Source organism: Phyllostomus hastatus, unplaced genomic scaffold (assembly GCF_019186645.2).
Source record: "Phyllostomus hastatus isolate PE091 unplaced genomic scaffold, TTU_PhHast_1.1 phas_contig_29, whole genome shotgun sequence".
Taxonomy (NCBI): Eukaryota; Metazoa; Chordata; class Mammalia; order Chiroptera; family Phyllostomidae; genus Phyllostomus; species Phyllostomus hastatus.
In genome coordinates this window covers 40,443,491-40,460,266 of record NW_025333835.1, presented here as the reverse complement: position 1 = coordinate 40,460,266, position 16,776 = coordinate 40,443,491, and the positions used below count along the sequence as shown (strand labels likewise).

Genomic DNA, 16,776 nt, shown 5'->3' with positions numbered 1-16,776 from the left:
CTTTTCCAACTTGTATACCTTTTATTTCCTTTTCTTATGGCATTAGCTAGTACTTCCAGTATTGATGTTTTGATAGGAGTACTGAGAGAAGAACCTTAAAATTACGAGTCTTGCAGCTTAGGTGGGACAGCTAACACAGGCACCCCTTGCGCCCTGTGGGCATAGGAGGAAGCCCGCCCTTTGCTCTGGAACGTAAACCAGCATCCTCTGGGGAGAGCAAGGGGAGGGCCGCACACCCCCGGGCCTGTGAGCAACAGTCTCCGGAAAAGGCATCTCTGAGCCTCTCCAGAGATCACTGTCTTTAACTTACTGGGCTCATTTGCCATTTAAACATCTTGTATCTCAGATGCCAGCAGTCTTTGCTTAGAAAGCCCTGGGCCTGCAGAGATGCGCACATGTTCACGGCACAGCATTTTCCAGCAGGGAAATGAGAGGTCTCCTCAGAGTCTGGAGAGTGTGGTGGTCACGGACACACGCAGTCACTGCAGGCAGTGTGAGCGAGGAAGCCAGGCAGGTGGAGGTCGTCTGGGGAGTGGAAAGTCGTGGTTTCCTAGGCCCCCTCCGTCAGCCCTGATGCCAGGGCCAAGTCCAGGGCGGGCGTGGACTTAGTTCCAGTGCATGGGTTCATTCATGACACAAGATGATTGGGGCAAGGTAGGTATTTTACACAACTCAACACCAAAAAAACAAACAACCTAGTTAAAAAATAGGCAAAGGACCTGAATAGACACTTCTCCAAAGAGGACATACAGATGGCCAATAGACATATGAAAAGATGTTCAATGTCACTAATCATCAGAGAGATGCAGATTAAAACCACAATGAGATACCACCTCACACCAGTCAGAATGGCCGTCGTGTCCAAATCAACAAACAACAGGTGCTGGAGAGGATGCAGAGAAAGGGGAAGTCTTTGCACTGTTGGTGGGAATGCAGACTGGTGCAGCCCCTGTGGAGAGCAGTGTGGAGAGTCCTCAAACGGATTAAAAATGGATTTGCCTTTTGACCCAGCAACCCCTCTGCTGGGAATATATATATGAAGGAACTCAAAACACTAATTGGAAGGAACAGAAGCAGCCCAAGTGTCCATCAGTAGATGAGTGGATAAAACAACTATGGGATATTTATACAATAGAATGCTACTCAGCCATAAAAAAGGAAAAAATTACCCTTTGGGCCAGTATGACTAGACCTGGAGAACATTATGCTAAGTGAAATAAGCTAGTCAGAGAAAGACAAGTACCATATGATTTCACTCCTATGTGGAACCTGGTGAACAAACCGAACTAACAAGGAAAGTAGAGACTCAGAACAGGATGACAGCGGACGGGGAGGAGGGAGGTTAGAGGTGGAGGGATGGAGCAAAAAGGGAAAGGACTCATGGACACGGACAGCAGTGTGGTGATTGTGGGGGAGGGGACTGTGAGGGGACTAAATGGTGATGGGAAAAAATACAATGAATTTTAAAAAGTATTCAAAGCTTCAGTTAGATGTCTCAGGTTTGCGTGTTTTTAGGGTTTATAATCTAAATGTCATCTTCAACTTCTGCCCTGACTCTCATCCCTATACCTCTTTGTTTAAATCACTTCTTTTCTGTAGGATCTTCCCAATAACATGATTTACCAAGTTGCCATTAAGTCTCTGCCTCAAGACTGGCTGTGGTGCGAGACCTGGTGTGACGACGAGTCCAAACAAAGAGCCAAGACCATCGACCTGGTGAGTGTCTGTGGTGGTCTTCCCAGTGACAGGTCTGCGTGGGCGTGGGCAGGCCGTCTCCTCGGCAGAGACACACAGTGAGGGAACCTGCTAGTGAGCGAGCTTCTGGGGGGAAGCTTAAGGGAATGCAGAAAAGCCGCTCACCACTAGATGGCAGTAGCACCCCACCACCCCAGATGAGACTGAGGTCTGTCCCCAGACCTGGCAGGAGCTCCCCCAGGGGCCTGACAGCCCCGATCAAGCAGCCCGGGTAGGGATGATTGTGGGGACAGAATTGTAGCACGCACACACAATATAAGGAAAACGCGGCAGTTTCATTTTAATCATTTCTGACACAAAAAGAGGGAAAATAGTTCCATTATCTTCACATTATAGAACATATTGCCTACAAAGTTAATTTCTGCAAAGCAAATCCCATTTCCCACTACTTGGGGAGTATGTCACTGTAGGAAGGACGTTCGCAGCGGAATGATCCGAAAAGACCTGGTGAGGAGAGTGTGAAGACAGCAGGCGGGTGGCTCGGGATTACAGCTTTCCCAGAAGGCAGTGAGGAGGGCGTCAAATTTCAGCAGCAGCCACCAGAAACGGTCGCGTGGAAGCGAGCCTCAGGGTGCACTTTCTGCTCGTGCTGGGTGCTGGGTGGCCTCCGGAGGGTCATGCTCTCCCTCCGTCAAGGGCACCTCCGTCCCTCACTTCGCTCGGGCGGCCGGCCGAGATTCAGCCCATCGGTGCGTCTCGGCGGCTGAACCGTCATGTGCACCCAGCATCAGACCCTCCTCAGCCATCTTCTGTACTTTCTGCCTTTGAGCCTTTGTTTAATCTCCCACAAAACTCTGTAGTAGGGCCAGTTGCAAAGCAGTTTAAATTGATCACATGCTAGTGGAGCCTTGGAGAGGATCTTGTTTCGATGCCCACCCTTGTAGGTGTAGAAGCTAAGATCCACCCCCGCACCCACGCACACACGGTTACACGGCAAGTTCAGGGCTTCCTCTGCCCGTCAGTGGGGCCGCGAGGACGGAGGTGTGTGACTGTGCGGATGTCCCAGCTGTGAGTTGTGACGAGGTCCAGTCAGCTGATTTCCTTAATATAATCACAGTTGCTCATTAGAGCAGAGGCCTGGGAAAGGGGAGTGCATGCCTTTGCTAAAGAAGCTGAAGACATTTCCAAAGGCAGACAAGTGGGGTTTGTCTGTGGAAAATGTAAAGTGTATTAAACCAGATAGATTAGTCCAAGGAAAAGGCAAGAAAATATTTATTAATATAGTCTGCTATGTTCTTTGTCCAAACGGCCATGTATTTAGATCTCTCGTAAAACATTTTACAGGAGTGTTTGACAAACTTCCTATGAAACACAAGATGGTCTTTGAAGAGTTTTTGTTTAAACTTCCAATTGAGGTCTTTGCATTGGATATTTCTCGTTTCCGTAAACTGGGATTTGTCGCTGCCCTTGATCTTGTCCCTGCAGAGCCGATGCCAGTATTTCAGGCACCTGGGACTTAGGACTCGGCTCTTTCTAAAACTTATGTGTTTGCTCTAGTGACCCAGCAGCGTCCTCGAGAATCTCCTCTGTTTCTGGAGATTGGCTTCTTATTATAACAAAACTTTATTTAAACTTCCAGTGCAACAATCCCAAAACAAAAGAGCCCAAACTGAAAGCGGCAGCCAGGATCGTCCCGGAGTGGGTGGAGTACGACGCCGAGATCCGCCGACTGCTGGACCGCCTGGAAACCGGGAAGCACGCACGTGAGTCTGCGCTCTGCATGGGGGGGTGGGGGGGACACGCACTGCGTTAGACACGACATCAGAGCAGATGACAAACCTAACTCCTCAGTAAAGCCGTCCAGCGAGGAGGTCAGAGTTTCACTAAGGACGTCTGAAACATTAAGAGTATTTTCTACGTCTGTTGAGACGCTCATTGGATTTTCACCCTTATTTTCTGAACGTGCTGTGCAGTGTTTTGCAGCCATTGGGCCCTCCCCCCCTCCTTGGAGCAAGTCCCATGTGATCATGGCTTGTGGTCCTTTCAGTGTAGCGCTGGACCCGGTTTGCTAATGTTTTGTTGAGGATTTTTGCATCTGTGTTCATCAGGGATATTGGCCTATAATTTCCTTCTATGGCATTATGGTCGGTTTTGGTGTCAAGGTCATGCTGGCCTTGTAAAGTCTATTTGGAAGTGTTCCCTTCTCTCCTGTTTTCTGGAAGTGTTTGAAAGGGATTGGTGTTCATTCTTACTTAAAATGTGTGGTGGAGTGGACCAGTGAAGCCATCTGTTCCTGGATGTTTCTTTGTTGGGAGGTTTTTATTACTGATTCAGTCTCCTTACTGGTTACTGATTGGTCTGTTCTGATTTTCTGTTTCTTCAGACTCATTATCGGTAGGTCGTGTGCTTCTAGGAATGTGTCCATTTCTTTCGGGTTGTCCAGTTTGTTGGCACAGAGTTCACAGCAGTCGCTCGTGGTCCTTTGCATCTCTGTGGTTACATCGTCTTTTTGTATCCCTTCATCTTCACTCTGTGTCCTGGGGAAATTTTACTTCATCTTCAGCCCTTCTTTCCATCTTTATTTTTGAGAGGGGCAGTCTCACATCTTAACTCCCAGCAGACCTTTTCCCTGCTTGCATCCTTCGAGGTTCAGTTTGTTCTCGTGTTACGGCTGCACTGACTTCTCAGAAATCTTGGGAAAGTGTTCATTAGAATTATTTTAAGCATCTCTTCAGTTTTCGTGGTTATCTTCCTTTTCGTTGGGTGAGCTGCTTTGTGTGGTCATCTCGGTCCTTGCTCCTTTTGCGTACAGTCTTCCTCAAGTTTTTACATATCTAAGACTGAAAGGCTGGACTGGTTAGAAGAGACAGCTGGCACATGTCTCCCGGCTGTGGTGGAACCGTGTCTGTGTCCCCAGGAGAGACTGAGTCCAGTGGAGGATTCGTCAGGAGCTCCAGGTCTGTCAGCGGGTTAAAGGGCTGGCAGGGTCCCCCCCCCCCCCCACAGAAGTGTGGGCGTGGCCTAGACCAAAGCCCACCCCACATGGCACCCTCCCCGGACGCCACAGGAGGGCGCTGTCCTCCAGAGCACCGCTGCCCATTCAAAAATATCCGTACGTCTGTCCGCCTCTCTCTCCCCCACCCCCCAGTAGATTTTTCCACTTATTTTCTAGAACAGTCCTACTTTTTCTGTCGGGACAAACAGGCTGTCAGATCTTCGCTGGTGCGCAGCAGAGCGGGAGGAGGGGCTGGCGGGCGCGGGTTTCCCAGCCCAGGCCCTTGGTTCGCGGCCTCTGCACCCGGCTCCTCCGCGCAGCTCCGCTCCGCGTTCCTGTGCTCAGCTGTAGGTTCTCTCTTCCGTTCTTAGAAATGCATTGAGGGCTCTGCTCCAATGACATCTCCTAACGATCCCCCACTCTTGTTGCTATTTCCTTCTGTGTTTCTGTATCAGCTTCAAAGTGGAATTTAGTGAAGAGAGACGCATTGTTTGCCATCTCGAATTGTGGCACAGGATGCCTTGTTTTCTTTTAATTTCTACCTGAAAATACCACTTTGAATTCTCAGTGTTCTCAAACCAGTAGCATGTGACCTGTCAGTGATGCGGAAGGAGGAGAACCCACTCTTGTCCCTTGAGAGTCTCCAGCGTCCCTTCTGCTCTTCGCTGCCCGTCACACCAGTGAGAGGGTGCTTTGTGCTTGGCGAGTGGTGTGTGCACATTTTCAAGGCCTTCGTTGCCAGGCAGGGGGCTGGGCCTGGAGATAGCACAGATGAATGAGGTGTGGTCCTTGTCCTCACGGACTCTGGGAGCTCACCTCTAGGAGGGGACAAAGGCAAGGAGTTATGGTGCAGTACAGCCCAGTAGATGCCATGACGCACAAAGGCTGTTCTAATGTCGCACAAAGAAGCAAATAGGCACTAAACTAACAGAAAGGACCCTCAGTCAGCAGCCGTGCCTTTTCTATATCCCATCCATCGGTAAGATGTGAGTGCACTGGATTTGAAAGGTTTCTCAAGGACTAAAGGAACTTTCCTCCCCTACAGTTTTGGCACATGATGAACTCTAGCCTTGGCCCTTATGCCAGAGAAAATGAAAGTACGATGAGGAGGCTGCCACCTGCTGGGAAAGTGTGGAACTGCTGCTAAGACTTTTGGAAGTTTCATTAAGGATCAGTGACATATTCTTCAATTTAAAAAAGTTATTTAAAAATACATGTACTTGATGTATTAAGTTTAAGTTATACAAGAAATGGCCACTGAGTATTTACAAGTAGATTATTCCTTTTTCCTGATTGCCTAAAACACCGTGTTGTCACAAGTTCAAGGGCTGCTTGGCCAGGGAGCCCTGTGAACCCCGTCTGACCTGCGGGGTGTACCGGCCCGTCCACGTCCGTGTGTCCCGGCGCTGCGTGCACTTGTGTGCTCCTACTCACCAAACGCACTTCAGGTTGGAGAGCGTGCCGGCTTTTCTTTTGAAAAAGGGAAAAGGACTCATGGTTGTCTCTGAATGGTAAAAATAAATGAAGCCCATTTACACCTTAATTGCGGCTGTAATCGGAAGGCATCGTGGCATTATAATGTTATTTCACCTTAACTCATCTGATGTTTTAATCTCATACTGAATCTGTATTTTCAATGTTTCTAATTTTTCCTTTATCAAATGATATCTGTGGGCTTATGGGGCATATATTCCTTTTTAAAAAAAAATGAACTGGCTACTTTTATAGAAACTGAGTGCAGAAGGTGAACCGTGTCCTCCTGCTGTGTGTAAATAACTGACGAGTAGGACCAGTCAGTGTTTAAAACCCACGTGACCGTTGCGGAGCCACGGCATCCAGGGACTGGAAGAGACTTCGCTGTCAGTGGGTCCTGTCCCCGGAGGACGCTGCTGTAATGGGGCTGAGGTGAGCGTGAGGGCTCCCGGGTGGTGCTGCTGGGGCGTGAGGTTTGGGGAGCACGCAGCAGTGGCCCCAGCCCGTGTGCCTGCCCCCTCACGAGGCTCTGTCGCATGGGGCCTCGGGCCATGGTGGGCCCTCAGGGCGACGGAGCACTGTCTGCCCGCCCGCAGTGGCAGGCTGCGCAGTGGCAGGCTGGCCCGTCTTTGGGCAGCTCCGCAGTCAGGTCCCCGTGAGCCAGTGGCCGTGCTCCCTGGAGCTCGTCTGGGCATGTCCGCTCCTCCGAGGGACAGCACAGACCAGAGTCCTTGCCGTAAGGACTCTGTTCCCAGCAGCTCCGTTCACGGGCGCGAAGACCCAAGCCCTCCCCCTGCCCTGCTCACACCTGCGTTACTTGTTCGTGTGTCTGTGATGAAATGGGGTGCTCAGGTGTGGCCTGCCCCGATGGAGGGAGGTTGCTGCTGTGGTTCCCAGGGACCCTGAAGGGTGCTGTCAAAGGCGGCGGCGGCAGCTGGGCCTGAGGGGACCGTCTCCTCCGTGCTGTCTGGCTCACTCCCCTTTGGAGCCAGGTGCAGCCAGGTGCAGCACCTGGGCGGGATGAGAGGTCAGAGGCTGGGGGCACCCCACCTGAGGGGTCTGGTGGTGGTTTGGGCAGAAGCCCCCCACCTCACAGCAGGACAGTGCTTTGCTTTCTTTATGGCACCAGCCTCCGCTCCACTCTGTGCGACTCCCGTGGGGGTGGGGGCGGGGGCGGGGGCATCGGCCAGCCCGGGCACCTGACACCCGTGCTCAGTACCACCACGCGGCCCCAGACTCTGTATTTCACAGTGAAACCGAAACTGCAGAGGGACGTGGAGTCTTGACGGCCCCTTCCCGGCTGCTGCCCTGCGGCTGGAATGGCAGCATTTGCGTGTCTCACACTTGGCTGGGAGCTCGTATCTGAAAATCTAGGTTTATGAATGTTTTATGGGGAGCCTCCTCCCGTGTTCAGCCGGCAGCCAGTGTGCCCGTGGCAGGTGTTTTCGTTGTCTCCAGACCACGGCCAGTTGCTCACACATCGCACAGATGTGCTCAGGAGTTTGCCGTCTTCGAGCCTTGTGGGAAAGGTCTGCATACGCATCCTAGCCGTCCCCCATTTAAGATGTGCAGAGTAGACCGGGGGGAGTGACTGTTGGTGGGTCAAAATCTGACTGAGACGGGCAGCACTGTGTCCCCACCCCCCTTTGAGGACTCAAACTGAAACGTGCGAACTACAGTGTAAAAGGGACCAAGTCTTCAGACAAGGCCAATGTAAGGATGGGGCTTGAACTGTGCTGAAGCCGAAGACCCGCCCACTGTGGCGCCCCGCAGACCACAGACCGAGGACTTCGGGAGGCGAGCGATGGGGCGGGGCCATCTCTGCGTCTGGCGCTGCGACCGCCCTTCAGCCCCGCCACCTCAGTCCCAGCGTACGCAGAGTACGTAAGTACGTACGTACGTGTCAGAAGGCACCGCACTAGAAAACGGACTTCCCCGGAAGTCTACAAAGGAAGGCAGAAAGGTACTGATTTTGACCATAAATATTTTTATTAAATGTGAAAATACAAGGGCATAAAAATAGTGCCCGTATGTATAGACATGTCTGAGACCCATTTTAATTTTGTGTCTTTTATTATTAAAACACTATAAATGGAGAAGGATGAAGGTACTCAGTCCCGCCTCATTCAAAACCAGCTACGCAGCCTTCCCGGAGCAGTCGTGTCTGACCTTCTGGAGTATCTCCGGTGTGACGCTCTGACGCTCTCCGCGCGCTGCTTCCTACGCAGGCGGGGGGCGGCGCCGCGCATGACCGTGACAACGGAACCGGTCCCGACACCCAGCCACGCAGTGGCCAACTTCACTCTTAAGTCATTCAGCAAATGAGGTCATCCATAAAAAACCTCGTCCCCACCTCTATTAACACTATTTGCAATTAAAGAGTAAACTGCTACTTGAAAAGGAATGATCGGACTTAGACTAGAGATATTACGGGTTGACAAGTGAGCACTGCCTTCTTCCTTCCTTCCTTCCTTCCTTGGAAAACCCGGGACAGTAACCACATTCGGAGAAGCCGCACGGGTCTCCAGGTTGCACGGCTGCCTGCGGTCGGAGACGACCTGCTGCAGGCCCGTGCGCCCCGGCGGCGGCGCCGCCTGCACCTGGAGCGTCTGGCGCGTCTGTTTTCACAGCAGCTCTCACGTGCCACTGCTGACCAAGTCCACGCCTTTCCGAGTGAGATCTCCCCTTTTCTGCCATGGATAGAAAACGGTGCCCATTTCGAATTGTGAGCCTCCTGGCCTTTCTTCCTGCACGGTTATCAGTTATTTTACTCTCTAAAAATCTGTGGGTAGTTTACATTCCATTATCAGAATCCCAGAAGAGTTTCCATGCTGGCATTTAAAAGAAACTTTTAATACTGACTCAAGAGAAAGACATTTTAAAACTAGTATTATGTTATGTCCAATTCACATCAGTAAACTGTTAAAAGTAGTTTTCAAGTTTTCATCTATCTGTGGTAAGAAAGTACAAACTTTCAGAAGTGGGCAATGAATTAATTTCTTCTGCCTTATTGGAACTGCCTCACACCTCCAGGCTGAGGAGTCTAATCTTGCTGCCGTGGAAATGCCCACTGCGTGCCACCCCGAGGTGCTTCCCTTCCGGAGCTCGCCACAGGGCGCGGTTTGAGAAGGGACCGAGGTGCAGGTAAGGAAGGGCCGCAGGGCAGGGCAGGGCAGGGCCGTGCCCCTCCGTACTCACTTTTCCAGAAAGAGCTGGAAAGGGCGCAGGTACCGATCTCCAAAGAGGGCCTGGAGCGTGGGAGGGGGGAGTCGCCCCAGGCTCGCTCTGCCACCTGCTTCCCTCTCACTCTACCTCCTCGCCCTTCACACACTCCCGCCCGTTTTCCTCCATTGCCATGACGGACACGTGAGGTGGCCGCCTCGCCACTCAGGTGACCCCGTCAGACCGCTGCTGCCCATCACAGCTGGAAGTGGAAGGTGGTGGTGTTCTTCAATAATCAGCAAAACAAGACTCCATGGAATTTCTCTGGGTGCCATTGGCATTTGGCATCAGAGCTTGTACTGTCTCCTCACTGAAAACACAAGTCACTGCACACTTCAGGTCAGATGCCTGAACTGAACCCGCGGTAAGACTCTGAGCAGGAGCCACGGCCGTCACCCGCGGAGAAGCAGCCGGGTGAACAGCCCCCGGAGCGGCGGCCGGCGGGCAGCAGGGCGGCGGTACCCGGACACTCCCCTGCATTGGCCCCCGGCGGCACCTGTCCGCCCTGTCCTCCGAGTGGACGGGCGAGGGGTCCGGTGCTCCCTCTGTCCCGGTCGTGTGCAGAGCATCTGTTTTGAAATAGACAGTGGCCGTGCTACATCTCAAAGAGGTCACAGCTGGCAACACAGACAAAAGCAGCAGATTGAAAAAAAAATCTGATACAACTAATGAAGTCATGAAATCACTAACCATGGATTTCCTAAGTCTTCACATTAACTTGACTTCTGAAACATTAAAATGAAATGAGAGCTGCAAGCTGTTCACTAGTTTTTGAAATGCACTCGTAAGTTTATTGGTAAGGTACAGGCTTCTAAATAGATGCAAAAGCACTTCTGCATCTCACCCAACTCAACCACGTGGTTCTGCCTCCGTTTGAAAAGGTTTTCCACGTGTTTCAGGACGACTGGAGAAGAAAGTAATTTGTGCTTGGCCGTTGTGGACAGTACTGGTCAGGATGCCTCCCAACAGTGAAGTGAATGCTGGGTTTCGTAAAAACAACGTACTGGACTCATACTGCTTGAAATGCTTCAACATGCTCTGAGGCAAACAAAAACCTTTCTAGAATAAAGGTACTAATCCTTATCTAAAGTAATTCTCTTAGAATTTAAATGCAGTATCAGTAGTTCCATAAATATTTAATGTTCTTGATTAAAATACTCATTTTTAAGGAAAAAATTACTGAATATACAAAGATGGAATAATTTCTTAAAAGGTACAAAGGTATCCCAAGGAGAGACGCCATCTTGCCGGGGGAGGTGGCCGGGCCACCGGGGCTGTAAACCTGTGCTGTTTCGGGTGGCAGCCTGCAGAGGCAGCAAGGGGCGTCTCCCCCATCCATGTCCCGGGGCTCGGCCAGGACGGGGAGGAGCTGCCCACTGCAGGTAGGAACAGTGAGAGAGAGGGCACCTGCCCTGTGCACCAAGCAGCCGCACCTGTCGGAGACGGTCCTGTTCTGGGGAGTTCCACTGAACTCACAGTGTCAGCTGTTGAAGTATTTCCCTCTGCACCTCTGCAAAATTACTTGAAATAAAACCACTGCTACATTAGCTGAACCTTTTTTGCATGTAACTTAATTTGTTGTTTCATATCAAACGGAGACAGGTCTTACAGTTAATTCTGTTTCAGTGGTGGTTAGGGTTCTCTCGAGAGCCTGCCAACACCCACCCACAGTCTCACCCTGGCCACCTCGACCGCCGCGTGCGCACTGCACCCCTCCGGCCTTCATGCCAGGAGGGAGACGCCGGTGCACGGGGTGAAAGCAGGCTCCGTAATTTAACACGTTTGCAAGTGACCGGACTGACCAAAATTGAAGCAAAATCAACCCAAGGATCATACAGCTCAAAACATGAACATTCTCTTTAAGAACACTGAAATAAGACCCATTCTCACAAAGACACAGCTCCGCCTCCTACGCATCGGCAGGACTTGCCACACGAGGCTGGGAGACCGCAGCTCCGGCGCCCTCCGGCGGGGCACACAGGCTGCGAGAGCCCGGCCCCCGCGCGCGCGGGCAGGTGGCCCTGCGGGACACGCCGCGCCGCCCTGCCCGGAACACCCGTCAGCCTCGAGCCTGAAGTAGGTAAGAACTGATTTTTCTTATTAAAACAATTCTTTGGTCACGGACAAAGATTTGAATTTTTTTTTCATTAGGATCCTAGAATAATATTTATCTTTTTAATCTTTAAAAAAAGGAAGAAGAGCAAAAGAACAGCTGGCTTAATTGAAATGGAATTTAAATCGAAAAGGTCCGCCTGAGCTGAAGGGGTTGAAGCCTTGCCACGAGTTCCAGCTTCTGTGGAAGGGGTTGCCGCCGCCTCCTTGCTGGCTCTCTGCGTCCAGGGGGTCTTCTCCGTCGTCAAACTTCTTCCTCATTTCTGTAAGAGGAACAGCCAGGTCAGCCCCAGGGGTGAGTGACCGAGGGGCGGGGATGGCGGGCCGCTCGCCGCTCAGTGATGAGAACCGGTGAGCCAGGAGCTGAGCGCTCGGGTCTCCTACTGTGTGTCCCCTCCCCCCGCCCCGCCGTCAGCAGTCTGGTCTCAGGACAGTGGACGAGGGAAACACCAGTCACGAAGAAGGGCGGAGGGCAGGGGTGGACAATGGTCCCACGGAAATTGAGGCCACCTACATCTTCTCTCCAAAAACAACAAGTAACTGGGGGAGGAGACCTCCCACAGTCTCTCGTGCTGGCCCAGCAGCCCTGGCACCTTCCAGCAACCCAGAGGGAAGTCAGCTGGGCTCAGCCCCATCAGGCCTCGGCTTTCCAGTGCCCCGCTGTCGGGTCTGGGTAGACCAGGGCTCCTCAGACTGGGGGGGTGGGGCGGGGGCGGGAGGCTGCCTCCTGGCTGGGTCTGTCCGTGGGAGGAAAGGCCCCAGTAAGCCGGAGCCCAGCGCCACCGGCCAGTGTGACGACGGAGACCCGCAAGCAGCAGAAGAGTCAGCTAACAACCTCCTCAGAGATGGGAAAAGGCTGTTTTCGTCCTTCAAAGAATGGGCTAAGGAAAAGGAACCCAGAACAAAGCAACTCTCGGCAATTAAAAACGCGTTGCTTTTCTTGAGGCAGGCCTTTGTAACAGCCAGCCCCTGTCCCTGGTGGCTCCCTGCGGCCCCTGCGTTCAGCTCCATGGACACCCAGCTGCCCGCTGTGAGTGCCCACGGCGCCGGGCAGACCCTCCTCTGCTGCGCGGAAGGACAGACAGCACGTACGTACCCTACTGTGCTCAGTAAGTGCGCCTCTGCCTCCCGTACTGGACTCTAAGTTACTTGAGAGCAAGAGGGCCATTTCAACTGCACAGCACAGTAGGTGTGCAGAAAAATTTGTCCAATGGGCATGAACTTCCTTCTATTTCATTGAATTTATTTGTGCTGCTCCCACTAATGTGGAAAGACACAAAAAGCAGTAGGTATTAGCTTAATATTACCTTCTTCCTGGAAATATCAGTGTTGTTAAATATTCCCTAAATTCTTAGCTGCCTCACTCTCATCTTCCAGGCCCCTTCCCCGTGTGGTGAGAGAGCACCTGCTGCGCCCAGGGAACGCCCGATGGAGGTGAGATGCCCGGGAGCCCCGGGCAGGCGGCTCCCGTCCCAGCCCAGTGTCTGGCTCCCTAATCAAGATCCTGGAAGTTTGCATCTATGAAGCTGCAAGGAACCCGAGAGACCCCCTCACTGTGGTGCTTTCACAGCGCAGGTGGGAAAAGAACAGGGAAATGTCAAACGCAGGCCTTTCGGTGCCGCACTGCACACCTGAGGGCCCCTGAGTCGGACCAGGGCAGACGGAAACGGGACTGCTGAGACTGCAGGGCCCAGAGCAGCCCGCAGCCCCTGCCTGCCGCCCACTCTGAGGCTGCCTGCACCACGGGCCAAGGGGAGAGGGGCTCAGTCCCCAGCCGCCAATTTGGCCACTTGGAGGGAAGAGGCGGCGCTAAAGGGGGGCAGTACCTGGATCGGAGAGCACCTCTTTAGCAGCCGCAATGTCAATGAATTTCTTCTCAGCTTTTTTCTTTTCTTCTTCATTCTGGAAATTATCTGGGTGCCACTGCATTGCTAGTTTTCTGTATGCTTTAATGATTTCTTGTTTCTTGGCATTTCTAAGGGGTGTTAAAATTAATAACCATTAGTTAAAAGAATCAGTCACCCAACACTTCTGGATTAGCTTATTAATACAAACAAGTCCTTAGAAGACAGGTGTTTGTTCAGGGAAGGCGGTCTTTGTAACAGCACGTGGGGAGTGTACTGAGTATCTCTTAGCACCTGATTCGTGAGATGCCACTGTATCCATAGGCCTGGAGAAGTCCTTATTTTCCCCATCCTCCCCACCCCCCCCCCCTTAAGAAACCCAGGCCTAGCACCTAGTCACGCTGCAGTGTCAGAGCTCGGCCACCGACCACTGGTTCTCCACTATCACATCCCCGGCTCTGCCACAGAAAACGGGAACATACTCCAAATCACGTGAAGACGTTAGACTGTTAGGGTTACTCTAAGACTGAAAGTATCTAAGGAAAGAAAATGAATCCGAGAGAGAGATGAGGAACAATGACTAGCTTCAAAACAGTTGATTAAAAATAACAATGCAAATTTTAATTACCTTTTTACTCCCAAGATTTTATAATAATCTCTTTTCTGGGACTGCTTCAACAGTCTTTGTGCTTTCTCCAGGCCTTCCCGAATCTGCTGGTCATTCTCATTGTGCTCCTGAGCAGTTTCGTAGTCCTGGATAGCTGTCAAAATATGTTTAAGACAATGCTGTAAAAAGGAATTATAATTTATAACCTTCACTTACCCTGCAAAGGAACACTGACGTCACCATCCCCAACCCCTTCGCTCTTCTGCTGTTCCTGCCAGGAGCCTGAGAAGGAACACCGTAACTGAGGCTGAATGTAGCGGCTTACTGCTCCCAGTCAGTAACATCCACTGCTGTCTGTTTACTTACCCTCCACATTACCTTCCCCACACCTTCTGGCCTTGCAGGTGTTTTAACAGCAGCACTTTATACAAAGCACTCTCAACATCATTCAGACTAAAGTGACTGTTACACAGGAGACAGAACAATGGCAAAGGAAATCTGGGCGGGCAGCTGCGGGTCCCGAGCACAGGAGAACCCGAGGCTGGGGGGCGGGGGGGGGCGCGAGGGGGGCCGCTTGCCCTCAGAAGCACTGATTCGCCCACGGGTGTCAGCACACACGTCCGCTGGTTTCCTGTGTCAGTCAGACCAGAAAACCGTGTACCCCTGACGGGTCTGGGGAGTCTGGTGACAGTGCCACTGTGTCCTCTGTTTCAGATGCAGGCGGCATCTGGGCACTCCGTGTGGTGCAGGGGAGAGGGCACACAGTGGGCCTGACTGACGCCGTCACCCTCATGAAGGTACGCTGGCCAGGGCGGCCCCTGGCAGGCCCCCGGGGAGCTGGGCGCCCGACATCCCCTGATCAGACGGGCTCACCACGCTGAAACTTCGAGTAAACCATGTGGTTTATGCTAAATGCCGTCTCTCCTCGGGAATCCGGAGGTGGGACGTGAGGCAAAAGGCACCTGCTCCCCAGCCCCCAGGAACAGCGGGGCCCTGGGTCTCGGGCAGGCATCCCTGGTGGAGAACGCCTCACACTCGCTGCAGAGTCAGCGTGTTCCATGTGACTTCAGAGACACACACTTGCCATCTTTGCCCCATGAGCCTGGTCCCTCTGCCGACCTTACTTGGTGCTCAGTCACCAGAGTAAATCTCGGCCCTGAGCCCCCAAATCTGGGGCTGGGCCTGGGAAGCCCCGACACAAGCTCCCCTGGGGCGTGCTCCCTAGGCAGACTCCCCAGACAGCAGACCGCTGGTCTCGACCTCCGTTGTTACGGAATGCCATTGGTGTGGGCACGCGCTCGTCCTGGCAACAGCTAGTCCTAGCAGGGGTTAACCCCAGGCCAGGTTAAAATAAGATACAAGAATATGATCGACAAATTTATAAGTCTGCACCACACAGAAAAAGCAACACTACCTCTCGCCCCTCAGGGCAGCTGCTTTAAGCTTTTATCCTAATTCTTGCCTCAATGCGTTGATATTGAATGTTAATATGAGATATTAACTATTACTGTCACCAGTCCACAGTAACACCCTAAAATGTCCTTCCAATTCAGTACACAAATCCATCATAAACAGTAGTGAGGTTTCACTGCAAGCAATACCCACAGTGTTTGATACCACAACCTAGTGAGGAAATGCCTTTTCGAGGAGTTTAACACAAGGGGAATGCTGTTTGCTGCTTCTGCAAACTCGGCATTAAAACACGCCTGCCTTCTGCAGTGTCCGCAGTCCCTCCCCCAAAACAGTCTCCCATGGCCTGTCTGGTATTAAAACTTAAGGCAGATTATAGGTTGTTTCCTAAATTCACATGATTATAGGCAGGCAATTAATCAGAAACTTTGTATGGATGATGTAAGACAGATCATTTTAAATTATATTTCAGATTCTACTTGCCAAGAGAATCTTCAAAAAAAAACACTAAATGCCACTCAGTTACGTTTACCCCGTACCACAATGAGCAGCTGTGAAAAGCAGAACGAGCCAGAAATACTGAAGTCCCAAGTGACAAGCATGTTACAGTACATACTAGCCAATTCCCTTTCTAATCTCCAAGTCTAAAAACCCTCCCTCCCAAGTTCTTTTTCCCTACTCCCCTCGCTCAGTTCTTAAGGAGCAAAGCAAACCACCAGACCAGGAGCCCAGACCGTGAGCACAGGCGTCTGCCTGCCCTCCAGACCCCTGTCCCACCAAAACGGCAAGAACAAAGAAATAGTAACATAACCATGGCAGCACTGAAACCAGCAGACCGGAGGTTTTGGTAGGTTTCTGGAAGACAGAAAACAAATGGGATCATAGTACTAAGGAATAAACCTAAGTAGAAAGAACCACAGTCCAAATGCACACTGGAAGAGGCCCTAGCAAATTTGGAGGCTGCTCTGTTTGGCCAAGGACTCTGTCTTGTGAACAAGAGCGGCTTTACGGCACTCGTCAGGACGGTCCCTTAGATGAGTCAAGGGTGGCTGGGCGGGCTCTTCCCTGTCATGTGCAGCAGCTACAGCATTAACCCTTCCTGGGGCCCAAGGACCAGCCTCGGCAGAGCGGAGGACGTGCATCTGGAGGGTCCCTTGCGGCGGCTGGGACGGGAAGAGAGGCAGAACCAGCCCACAGGCCCTCCAGACAGACCTCCGCGACAGACCTGGAACACACTGGGGAAAGCAGGTCCACCCACGCCGAGGTGCCCGAAGGACTGCGGCTGGTAAGTAAAGCAGAACGAGTTAAGCCCTGCTCACTTGGCAGCTGGACAAGACGGCCAAGCCGGGCAGAGGAAGGCTTCCTGTGGCTAGGCTCTCCACCCCCCCCACCCCCCGTAAAGTCTGCAGGGAGTCCCC

General features: G+C 52.1%; 2 protein-coding genes across 2 annotated transcripts in view; one reads left to right on the top strand and one right to left on the bottom strand.

The window, feature by feature from the left end:
• UGGT2 (UDP-glucose glycoprotein glucosyltransferase 2) overlaps nucleotides 1–6,506 on the top strand; it is a 113,968-nt gene extending 107,462 nt beyond the window's left edge. The window contains exons 37-39 of the mRNA XM_045839041.1: nucleotides 1,600–1,716; nucleotides 3,335–3,458; nucleotides 5,736–6,506. Of these exons, the coding sequence (XP_045694997.1) occupies nucleotides 1,600–1,716; nucleotides 3,335–3,458; nucleotides 5,736–5,758 (264 nt within the window). The 3' untranslated portion in view covers nucleotides 5,759–6,506. The remainder of the gene's footprint in view (nucleotides 1–1,599; nucleotides 1,717–3,334; nucleotides 3,459–5,735) is intronic.
• Nucleotides 6,507–10,150: 3,644 nt separating this feature from the next.
• The window catches only part of DNAJC3 (DnaJ heat shock protein family (Hsp40) member C3), a 45,045-nt gene continuing 38,419 nt past the window's right edge, over nucleotides 10,151–16,776 (bottom strand). The window contains exons 10-12 of the mRNA XM_045838952.1: nucleotides 13,970–14,102; nucleotides 13,324–13,472; nucleotides 10,151–11,760 (exon numbers count right to left, since the gene is read on the bottom strand). Coding sequence (XP_045694908.1) covers nucleotides 11,603–11,760; nucleotides 13,324–13,472; nucleotides 13,970–14,102 — 440 coding nt within the window. The 3' untranslated portion in view covers nucleotides 10,151–11,602. The remainder of the gene's footprint in view (nucleotides 11,761–13,323; nucleotides 13,473–13,969; nucleotides 14,103–16,776) is intronic.